The 12,325-nt window shown below is 28.4% G+C and overlaps 1 protein-coding gene, 3 non-coding genes and 1 pseudogene across 4 annotated transcripts; all 5 read left to right on the plus strand.

The window, feature by feature from the left end:
* The first annotated feature begins 2,980 nt into the window (after nucleotides 1–2,980).
* TRNAG-GCC (transfer RNA glycine (anticodon GCC)) lies at nucleotides 2,981–3,051 on the plus strand. Its single transcript has one exon. It is a non-coding gene; the product is annotated as a tRNA-Gly (tRNA).
* Nucleotides 3,052–3,056: 5 nt separating this feature from the next.
* On the plus strand, nucleotides 3,057–3,132 carry LOC118057656 (small nucleolar RNA snoR114; annotated as a pseudogene).
* Nucleotides 3,133–6,151: 3,019 nt separating this feature from the next.
* Nucleotides 6,152–6,222, plus strand: TRNAG-GCC (transfer RNA glycine (anticodon GCC)). Its single transcript has one exon. It is a non-coding gene; the product is annotated as a tRNA-Gly (tRNA).
* An 11-nt stretch (nucleotides 6,223–6,233) lies between these two features.
* LOC118057655 (small nucleolar RNA snoR114) lies at nucleotides 6,234–6,323 on the plus strand. Its single transcript, XR_004688997.1, has one exon. It is a non-coding gene; the product is annotated as a small nucleolar RNA snoR114 (small nucleolar RNA).
* Nucleotides 6,324–7,035: 712 nt separating this feature from the next.
* Nucleotides 7,036–7,801, plus strand: LOC118057576 (uncharacterized). The gene has a single exon (XM_035070198.2). The coding sequence runs from the start codon at nucleotides 7,141–7,143 to the stop codon at nucleotides 7,351–7,353; it is 213 nt and encodes a 70-aa protein (XP_034926089.1). The 5' UTR covers nucleotides 7,036–7,140; the 3' UTR covers nucleotides 7,354–7,801.
* The last annotated feature ends 4,524 nt before the right edge of the window (nucleotides 7,802–12,325 follow it).

Here is a 12,325-nt window from a genome sequence, read left to right on the forward strand (position 1 = left end):
ACACAAGTTTCGAGTTTAATATGTTAACTTGGATTGATTCAAAATTATTTATTATGTTATTTTTAAATTTTTTTGGTTCCGTCATTAACATTGATTTATCTTAAAATTCAAGTCTCTGTTTTTTCCCTTTTTGACAAGCATTTCTTTTCTTCTAATTATTGTTACCATCTTTGTTTTTCAAAGATCAATTCATTTATTGTCAATGTTTTTTCTATTATATAATTAAATAAACATAATTTTATTTTATTCTTTAAAACACGCCAGCAAACATTAAAAAAAAAAATTAATCCCGGCTATTGAGAAACACCAGCCACCAATTTAGTGGCCAACTCAGTACCATCCACGGCGCCTATCCAAATTATGATTTGGAATTTACAGAATGTTTTGTTCGACACGTAATACACACACAAATAGCACTAATAAACAATAGCAATCCATTGGCTAAAATGTTGTGCCCTAATCTCAGAACCAATTTGTTTCTGGTCATCACTTTTATTTTTACAGAATCTTAGAACACAACAATTTACTGATAAAGCCACCGGCGAGGACCATTCTAAAGGAGAATATGCCTAACCCCAGCAAAAAGAAATCCATCTCAGGTCGTGGATGATGCACTGAACTCTCCCCTTTAAAGAAGAAGGAAAATCATTTAAAGGATTCTTTGCGTGGGAATTTTGTTCTCTTCGAACCTCGCCATATGGCAGTGGAATATAACATCTATAAAGGATCTTGCTGTGCTGCAGCACCGAAACCAAGAAGAGAATTCTTGTCTGCATTTCTTCAATTGATCTTGAAGGAGGAGGTCTTTGAGAGAGAGAATCCAACAATGGCGGACTGGGCACCTATATTGCTGGGTTTTGTGCTCTTCATTCTGCTCTCTCCTGGCCTGTTATTCCAAGTACCCGGGAACAACAGCCGCCTGCAGTTCAGCAGCTTCGAAACCAGCGGAAAGGCCATTGTTGTCCACACCCTCATATTCTTCGTTGTCTTTACCATCCTCGTTTTAGCACTGGGCATTCGCATTTACACTGGCTAATATGCTACAAGCAAAATCATCATCTGCATGATCAGTTGGAAGTTAGATTTGTCTTTTGATTCTTATAATTGTTGCATTTTTTTATTTTTTTTTGTTTTTGATATCTCCATGTGCATGGCAAATTGATTTAGGTAGTTTGATTTTGGGAGCGGGTGACTTTTCCTACTTTATTATCCAATAGTTGCATAAATTTTATCTCCTTGATTGTTTGATTCTAATTGTATTTTAAATATAGATATAAAAATCCTTTTACCTGGAACTTTGTGAGTTCTCTGAAGGAATTGTCAGCACTAATCCTCTTTCTTACTGCTTAGATGATGACTAGATTGTTGGTCAAATTATGATTCTTTTTTAATTTTAGAGAAACATCTAATATTTTTCTAGTAAAAAAAATAAATTTTATGTTGGCTATCCTGATATGACCCCATCAACTTTATGGGTCCAAAAACAATTTAAATAATTGATAAAATTATAATTTGAAAAAAAATATTAAAATGACATCTTTTTTAAAAAAATATTAAAATGATAGTATATTAAATTAAGTCAGATTAATCTAAGTTAAGTTGTCAAATTTGTAACCACTCAAGTAATGAGACCATATAACCCTGTATAAAAAAAATTAAAACAAATTATAAGGTTTAATTCTCAATTTATGATTTATTTTTCAATTTAAAAAGAAACATCTAATATTTTTCTAGTACAAAAAAAAATTTGCGTGGGATTGTCCCGATATGTCCCGACCAATTTTGTGGATCCAAAAGCAATTTAAATTAATAGTAAAATTATAGTTTGACAAAATAAAATTAAAATAACATTTTAAAAATATATATATTAAAACGACAACATATTAAATTAACTCAGATCAGCTCTTAACCTATTAAATTTATAATTACTCGAGTAATGAAACAATGATAACCTATTTTCATGGAAAAAAACGATATGGGTCTATTTGTTTTTGCGTTTCAAAAGTATTTTTGAAAAAAATTGAAATTTTTTTATTTTTTTATTTACTTTAAATTAATATATTTTTTAATTTTTCAAATCATTTTATTTAAAAAAAAATAAAAAATTATTAATATATATTTTAACATAAAATATTATTTAAAAAACAATTATAACCACTATTGAATTACCAAATAAACCTGACAAGAGATATACAGAAGGATGGCACAACACTTCCATATGGACACTTCTGAAAAACCAACAAGGTGAGCAAATATGGGCCAGTAAGAGGCCGAAGAAGGGGAGCATGGTTGCATTTGGACTTGGGAGTTGTTCAAATTACTTTATGTCCAAGCAAGCAAAGTATATGGGTACCAAGCAAGAAGGACAAGAAAATAGGAGTAGATAATAGCCCGAGATCTCTGTTTAACAAAAATAAAATTCAAGAAAAAATAAAATATATTTATCAATTATACTTTATAAAATAAAAATTATCACTACTTAACAAAAAAAAACTCTAAATAAAAATAAAGATTGCTCAAGGCTTCAACTTGTCAGACATATATAAAAATTAATAAAAAAATAGTTTAAAATTTCTCATTTATAATTTTATTCAAGATCTTTATTCATTTTAAACCGATACTAATGGATAGTTCATCTTGAGTTTAAAACCAAAAATAACACATCAATAAACCCATAGAAGGAGTTCTTTTCTATGTAATCCTAAAGAACATTTGATATATTTACAGAAAAATCACAACCACCCACTATACATGCATAAATTGTCAACTGGAATAAATTTACTTATCAACATCAAATTTAATGGAATTACCATTATATTTTTATTCCTAATTTAACTTACGTTTTTATTGTATGAAAAATCATTTCATTTAATTGAAATAAGATTTTGGGCTGGTTATGCGTTTTTTTAATAATCGAAGCCGTGGATTTCATTGACAATTAGTAATTCAAATAAAATATATATTACACCTACTTCAACAAGCACCAGTGGTCTAGTGGTAGAATAGTACCCTGCCACGGTACAGACCCGGGTTCGATTCCCGGCTGGTGCATTCACAAGCTGTGAGGAAATCTGTGCTCATTGTGATGACAGGGTCTATCACTACCGTCTGATCTCCATTACATCTGAGCTTTTTATTTCTCACTTTTTTTGAGATGAACGATGATGAGTACATCTAAAAGGAGAGAGCCAATTTCTGATTATTATAATGTATATAATCATATTTAAACTATTCAATTTCTGACGTTATTTTTTCATTCAGCAAGTAGTGGCTATTCTTGATTTTGCTTCTTAATTTCTTGGTTGTACCGATATTATCATGAATGCGTTGTTGTGTGACACTTTAAAAACCCTTTTTTTTTTCTTTAAAGCGGTGCTGACTTGTTTTAAAACAAAATACAATAAGATAATTTAATTTAATTTTATGATTAAAACACAATAATAGTAAACGAACTGAATATAAAAAGAAAAAAGTGATTACATAACTTAGGACATGTAAAATAAAATAAAAAAATTATAAAGTTAAATTTAAAAATAACTCAAAGTTAAAAGATGAAATCAAGAAAAAAATAAAAAAATATCAAATAAAAACCTTCAAGTCAATCCAAATTAGCATAATAGACTCATAACCTCATGAGACCAAACTATTCTCGTAAAAAAATTTAAAAAAAAAAACTCAGATAAAAATAAAAAAAAAATCAGTGTAAAAGATATCGACCCTTTTTTATCCTCGCACATAATATTGTAAAGGATGCCGCCATGAGTCCTCAAAGGTGTGCAGGGCAATGTCTTTATAACTTGTGTTTGATTTTCTGGTTTAATTATTATTTAATTAATTTTTAAATATTTTTTTTTTAATTGATTTTTTTTGTGTTTTAGATACTAACAAGATGCATGCCCGCGTGCTGCCGCAAGGTTTATAAAACAAATATATTTGATATGTTATAATTATGAATTAGCGCTAGATAAATAATAGAAACTAAAGGTATGATAGAGCTAATATTTCATGATGAAAAAAAAAAGTTCGTGTTGATAATAAAAAATTTAGAGACTGGACAAAATAATTTTTAGTAATTCACAGTGTTTTAGAAAGAAAGATACAGCGCTTTTACAACATGATTTTGCTTTTGCTGTTAATAAAAAGCAAAAAAAATTACAAAGTTAAATTCTCTAACAACTTAATATTAAAAAAAAACCAACAAATATAATTTTGGAAAGAAAAAAACCCATGAGAAAAAATGTTGTAGAATTGACAATGTTTTGTGAGAAAAACTACAGTATTGTGTGAGAAAAACCACAACGCTTTTCCCATATAATTTAAGTTTATTGTAATTATAATTTTCAACCAACTTAACATTCAAAAAAAAAATCAACAAAGATAATTTTTTTTAAAAATTAAATGGGAAAACATTGTAACAATTCATAGTGTTTTCAAGAAAAAAAATACAAAACTAAATTCTTAATCAACTTAATATTAAAAAAAAATCAAAACATAGACAATTTAAAAAATAACAAAAAAAGGAAAAAAAATCATATTAGAAACACTGTAGCAATTCAGGGTTTTGTGATGAAAGCTACAGTGTTTCCCCACATGATTTAGCCTTATTTGTAATAATTTGTAATTATAATTCCCAATAATGTTTTGCGAGAAAAACTATAGCGCTTTTCCTACATAATTAAGCTTTATTATAAAGTTAATTTCTAATCAACTCTATTCAGAAAAAAATTGATGAAGATAATTTTAGAAAAAAATATTACAAAAAAAAAAAAATACAAAAGAAACTTGAAAAAAAACCATACGAGGAAAAACTGTATCAATCCACAGTGTTTTGTAAGGAAAAACTTGTATTCACTTGTAACTGCAGTTCTTAATCAGCTTAATATTTAAAAAATAAAATTGACAACTATAATTTTAGAGAAAAACATAACAAAATAGGAAAAAAAAATCATGTAGGAAAAAACACTGTAGCAAGCCACAATAATTTGCGAGGAAAGTTACAATGCGTTGCTCACATATTGTAACTATAATTTTTAACCTAGCTTAATATTAAAAAAATAAAATAAAAAAATATAATTTCAAAGAAAATCATAAAAAAAAAAAACCATGCGAAGAAAACACTGTAGTGATCAACAACGTTTTAAAGAAAAAAAAATTACAAAACTAAATTCTCAATGAACTCAATATAAAAAATAAAAAAATCAATAAATATAATTTTAAAAATTAAAAAATAAATAAAATAGAGAAACTATATGGGAAAACATTGTAGCAATCCATAATATTTTAAAAGAAAACAAATTATAAAGCAAAACTTTTTAACCAGTTCAATATTTTAAAAGTAAAATGAACAAAGATAATTTTGAAAAAATAAAATAAAATAAATGAAAAAAAAAGAAAAAGAAAAAAGAGGAAAGTTGGAAAAAAAGAAAAAGAAAAAGTAACTTTGAAAAAAAGGGAAAAAAAGAGGAAAAGTTGGAAAAAAAATTAAAAAATACAAAAAAAAAGAAGAGAGAAATGCACTGTGGATTATTGTTGTAATCCACAATGCATTCTGGTGTGAGAAAACAGTGATTTCAAAAAATAAAATTGACAGATATAATTTTAAAACATCAAAAAATAAAATAGAAAAATTATATGAAAAAACACCGTAGCAATTCATAATATTTTAAAAAAAAATAATAACAAAGATATTTTTGGAAAAAAAAAAAAGGCAAAAAAAAAAAAAAAGAGGAAAGTTAAAAAAAAAAAGTAATTTTGCAAAAAAAAAAAAAGAGAGAGTTGGAAAAAAAAAGGAAAAGTGCAAAAAAAAAAAACAATAATAAAAAAAGAAATGCACTGTAATTACTGTTGTAATCTACAGTGATTTAGGTGTGGAGAAACAATAATTTCCCCATACCATTTAAATATTATTAATATAAAAAATTTATTAAATATATTTTTCGAATAAAAAATATCCTATAAATGCGTGAGACAATCTGTAAATGTGAATGTTGTAAGGATTTTAGTCATGGTCAAATGTTAATTAATATTATAGCACTGAAGTATCGGGGTAGGCTATATCATGATAAGGAGAAACTAATTTCCCAGTGGTGAAAGCGGACAAGTACCTTGTGAAACACAATAGATAATATATTTCACATGCCTTAAACAACAAGCACCAGTGGTCTAGTGGTAGAATAGTACCCTGCCACGGTACAGACCCGGGTTCGATTCCCGGCTGGTGCAATCGCATTCACAAGCTGTGAGGAAATCTGTGCTCGTTGTGATGACAGGGTCTATCACTACCGTCTGATCTCCATCGGACGACAAAGAGTGCATCTGAGCTTGTTTTATTTCTCACTTTTTTTGAACCCTGATATGAGCAAGGAGATGGAAAACAATATGAACTATATTTATATAACATTAATTATATTAAACTTAATTAACCTAAGTACATCTAAAAGGAGAGAGCCTATATATATATATATATATATATATATATATATATAGTTTTTCTTTCTGATTTAACAGCTTCAAAATATTATTTAAAGATTTTTTTATCAATTAAAGTTTTCTCAAAAGCTTTTCTAAAAGTATTAATATTAAATATATTATAATACAAATGGGTTTTTAAAATGATTGTTTTATTATAATATATATAAAAAATCATATTTAAACTATTTGAAAAAATCATATCAACAATTTAGATCTTTTAATGGGCTATAAAAAACATAATTTCTCTATTATAACTGCCACGTAATTTATTCCGTCTAGGTAAAGGATCGTCATCAGGTAGGCAAATCATATTTTCTGTCCATAAACATTCATCCAAGTTTAATTCCTTTAAGTTAATATCTTGTCAAAATATATTTTAATGTTTTTAAGAATTTTTTTATTTTAATAAATTTTCAATCAAGATATATATATCTTTTAAATTATTATTTAAAAAAAAAACAAAAACAAAAATAACTACAATCTGAGACGCCAGCATGTCAGGAAGATCCGAGCCGTTAAAAAAAACGAAGAGAATGCACGGACACGTTATGCAAAGAAGGCTTTTGTATCTATACATACCTCCCTCGTTGAACTCCATTTCCACCCTCTTTTCAACAAGCCCACCATTTCTCTCAACTCCCTCTTATAATTTCTTCTCTCTTTTTTGATATGGCAGATTGGGGGCCGGTGATAGTAGCAGTGGTTCTGTTTGTGCTGTTAACGCCAGGGCTGCTGTTTCAGATACCTGGAAATAACAGGGCGGTGGAGTTTGGGAATATGCAGACCAGTGGCGCTTCCATTGTTGTGCATGCTATTGTTTTTTCTGGGCTCATCACTATCTTCCTTGTTGCCATTGGTGTTCACATCTATGCCGCTAAGTAATTCTTGTAGTCCCTCTTCTTCTTCTTTTGCTCTTCTGTTTTTTCTCCCATGTTTATAGAACTTTTGTAATTCTTGATATGGTTCTTAGTTTTTTTTTTTATTTAAATAACTTGGTGATTATATGGGATTTGAGCAGTTCTGATATAAACTATCCATACAGAATATGATTTCTGCGTCTGGATTGATTTCTATCTGTTGTACGCTGAAACCTGGAAGTAAACATGCGATCATCACTCCCATCTGCTGAGTTGAGTTTTGAGGACCGACACTTCACTGTTCTTGAGTTTAGGTCTTGTTTGGCCCATGAACAAATGTTGTATACTGTGTGAGTGTGTAGATCACGATCTTAGCTTGAAGAAATTTTGCTATTAAAAGGGAGTTTGAGATTAAATTATTTTTTAAAAGTTTTTTTATTTAAAAATGTATTAAAATAATGTTTTTTTTTAAAAAAAATTATTTTGGATATTAACGTATAAAAAATAAAAATATATATATTTGAAAATAAAAAAAATAAAAAATTTACAAAACTGCGTTTCAACAGCACGCCAACACGCCAAACAGCCTTTAAAAAGCAATAAAATAGAAGTTGTAATTGAGCATTTGTTGACCCAAGCTGGCTAGAAAGAGCAGCACTGAGAAACGATTGGTCGTTGGGTAAATGGGGTTGAGAGTATCATAAGAATATCATGATAACGTAGTTATGCAATTTATAATTAAAATTGAGATTTTATTTTGAAAATCTGATAGGAATGTAATATGATAAAAATTTATCTCAAGTCATCTTACTATTAAAATGAAATAAATGATGCCATCAAACTAGTTGTTATTTTTATTATTTTTTTATATATTTGAATTTAGTTAATATATTTTGGATTTATTATAAGCGGTTAAATATTAGAGGTATATTAGAGTTACTAGCTGAATTATTATGTAAGATTTTTTAATAGAGGATGAATAATACTTCTAAAATTTTAAAATTATATTGAATAATAAAAAACTGAATAATAAAAAAATTTCCTAAAAAATCCAAATTTGACTTTGTTTGTATGGTATCAGAGTCTAACTTTGGTAACAATGGGCTTCGGAGTTGGGCCCATTTTAAGGGCTTTTTAATCTGATCTATTCCAGAAGCAATGACTTTAGCCCAATGTCTCCAGCCTCGAGTCCCTTTGGAAACAAGGCTCACAAGCTCCTTGATCGCGGCAAGAGGAGATTTTGCAAAACATTTACAAGGCCAACGGCTCATAACTTAGGCTGTAAGATAGGCGGGTTGATTCATGGGTTATAGGGTCAATCCAAGTTATAATTCCTAAGACATCGCCATTTCAGAGTTTTTTTAAAATAATAATGACATTATTTCCAAAAAAAACACTGGTTCAAAATAAAACTTAATCTAAATTAGCATCTAGGTTAACCTGCTAGCGAGGTTTTATATCTATATTGCAAAATAATAATGAGATAGCTTACATAAAATTGGATGTTTGAAAGGAATGTATCGATTATTTTTTAAAATATATGTTGTTTGAAATATATTAAAATAATATATATTTTTTTATTTTTTAAAAATTATTTTTAATATCAATATATTAAAATAATTAAAAAAAATCTTAAACAAATTTTTTTTCTTCCCAAACCTTAATGCCGGGTTTAAACTCTATTGTATTAGCAAGCCAAGAACTCAGTAGTTGATTGGTTAGCGAGATTTGCTAGAACTAGTACCTGCCCTCCTGATTGGATCTACAAGAGTGTTTGAAAATATAATAATAAATTTTTAAAAAAAGAATTTTTATTTAAAAAATATATTAAAATAATATATATATATATATATTTTTAAAAAACTAATTTTTAACATTAACATATTAAAATATCATAAATCACGCAAACAATATTATTTCAATTTTTTAAACATAAAATTATACAGTTTCGTCGCGCAACCCTGATCTTAGTTCCATCACTCATTATTAAAGAACTTGTCTTTGATGGAGCAACATGCTATCAAAACATATTGCTGTGTTTTTTTTCCGCCGCCGTGGGCACCAACCCTCCGAGGACCGTCTGCCACCCACCTACGCGTCTAATGATGTTGTGGTTGCTGGATCTTGCACTCGAGAAGCATAGATTACTGCTTAAGGGCCACAGGCAGTAGCGTGGCGATCAGGCTACCTTTGATGTTACATGTAATCCGTAACTTCATTGCCACACAAGACTTGCCATTCACATGATTAGGGTGAGCATTCCTGATTATTTCTTTCTCTCTTATCCGACTAATTTGATGATTTGGGTAAGACGAATTTTATCATCTGTTATTTTTTTTTTACCTCAAATATTTAAAAAATTGCAATTGAGTAAAAGGAATAGATCCAAGAAGAATTTTGACAGGTCAAAATAAAATAAAATCGAATGAAAATTGCAAGTCCATTAATTTTTTGAATTTATAATTGAAAACTTTTAAGAAAATATAATTTGGCCCTTTTGTCCTATTAATTCTACCCGGTTTGTTTTTAATAATTACCCAAAATATTACTTATTTTATGAGATTTTAAAGAATCTTCCTCCTAGTTTATTTCTCACCGGACTTGACCAAAAATATTTTTAATATTTTTAATGTAAAAATATAATATATGGACTATAGAAAACTTTTTAATTTTATCATTAAACCTGACATAATGGTTAAAACTTGAAACGCTTAGCCTGACTATTTACTTAGCTCATATTTTTAAATATTTTAAATTAAATTGCATAGGAAATGTCATAATGTGATGTTGTTTTGCTGAGTAGACCTAAAACAAATCAAAAAAAAAAAAAAAAACATGGTATATTAATTATAGTCAACTTGCTAGATCCATGACCCAGGTTTATCGACTCCATTAAGTTGAATTAATTATTTTATGATAAACAATACAAAAAATAATTTATCATTAACCTAATATTTAATAATAAAAATCAATAAAAAAACCCACCTCAAACTATAGAATTGAAAAATAAATAAATAAAAAGGCTAAAAAAAAGTCCAACCACACTAGCTAGGCCTGTCACAAAACAATCATGCACGTGCTTTTGCTCAATAATTGTTTTCCTGCTTTTTATTTGAAAATAACAAATACATAGATAACAAATTATTTATCATTAAAATAAAAATACTAGCACCCAAGATGTAGCTTAAACTCACCATCGGTCTCGACCCGCGCCCTATACCCAAGTAAGATAGAAAATTTTTATCTAATCAATTAAAAAAAAATTAACTTGGTTGAATTAAACCAACCCCATTTGTTTTAGTGCTCTCCCTGAAACTTGATGTTTGAATTTGCTTGGTAAGTAGATAACATCATTTTTTTCCTGATTAATATAAGTGTTCAAGCTAACTTGTATTTACCTTAACTAATTCCACGAGTTCTAAAATTAACAATTATATAAGTCTCTAGTGATCATTATAGAACTCGAAGTTAAAATCATATATAATTATACTAAATTTTTACCATTATATTACCTTAAACTATAGAATTGAAAAATAAATAAATAAATAAGCAAAAAAAAAAAGAGTCAAACCCCACTAACTAGGCCTGTCACAAAACAGTCGAGCATGTGCTCCTGACCCAATAATTGTTTTTCTATTTTTTATTTGAAAAAAAAATACATGAATAACAAGTCATTTATATTCTGAATAAAAATATTAGTGCCCAAGATGTAACTCAAACTCATGACTGCAGACTCGACCCGTGCACTATACCCAATAGAGGTAAGATTGAAATTTTTTATCTAATCAATTATTTTAATGCTCTCCCTCTAACCTGATGTTTGAATTTGTATGGTCAGTGGATCACATTATTTTTTTTTCTTGATTAAGAAATTCGATTAATTCTCAAGAATTTAAATTAACAATTATATAAATTTTCAAAAATTCTGAAATTAACAATTATATAAATTTTCAGTAGCTATTATATTAACAACTATAACACTGAAACTTAAAACTATATAAAATTATACTAAATTTTTACCATTATGTCACGTACGATATGGTTGGATCCACATCGACTCTTGGTAAACTCTGCTGGAGGCTTTATTGAAAATTCAAAACACACAGCAGCCGCCTTCGACGAATTATAAGTAGACAACACCATCCACAAGTCGAAGAAAGAGAGAAAGAGGGAGGTTTCTTGCCCTTCTTTTCTGATAAAAGTGGAATAAAGAGTTGGCTTCTCAAGTTAGAATATTATCCCGCCGGCCCCACCGCGGGTCCATTTCCACCACCCTTTTCATTTGATCACATCATCTCAAAATGTCACCATTAATTCTTTGATATAAAGTTATCTACGTTTCGAATTGTTATTGAATATGCATCACAGCCTCCCCACATGTATAGCTAGCTGTATGCATCATCGCCACGCTTTTTATCCCTTTTTGTCTTTGTGGACTCATTCAAACTCAGCACCTCAAATTAGCCTCAAAACTGCTGTTTGTCATCATACCTTGTTATAGGAACCCGCATGTAGAATGTTTTTTTTTATAAAAAGAACCCTTATCTGAAAGAAATTATGATTTGTTGCATGGAGAAAATTCTATTAATTTCTATAATATTCTAGTCACGATTTATTAAGCCCTTTGGAGGTTTCTGTGAATGTTGTTGTGATTAGGTTTACTAAGCTTGATTGTTCAAAGAATAGCAATGACTGGAAAAATTAACAAAGATAAATTGTTGACAATGTCATGAAAATATATCCTCTCAATATTTGTTTTAGGTTTATTTTCATCTCTTAACATTTGATTGTTTTACATTGATGGATTTTTATTTTATTTTACAAAATTAAATATCAACTGCGCTCTAAACATTTTCCTTAATATTGCAAGGTCCTCGTGCTAGGCATCAAAAATAAACTATCAAGTCAAATATCATATAATGCTAATATGAATGGATTAAATTGAAAAACAGAAGTTGAAAGACTAGAAAAAAAGACACATGAATTCCCTTTTAATT

This window comes from Populus alba, chromosome 15, assembly GCF_005239225.2.
Source record: "Populus alba chromosome 15, ASM523922v2, whole genome shotgun sequence".
Classification (NCBI taxonomy): Eukaryota; Viridiplantae; Streptophyta; class Magnoliopsida; order Malpighiales; family Salicaceae; genus Populus; species Populus alba.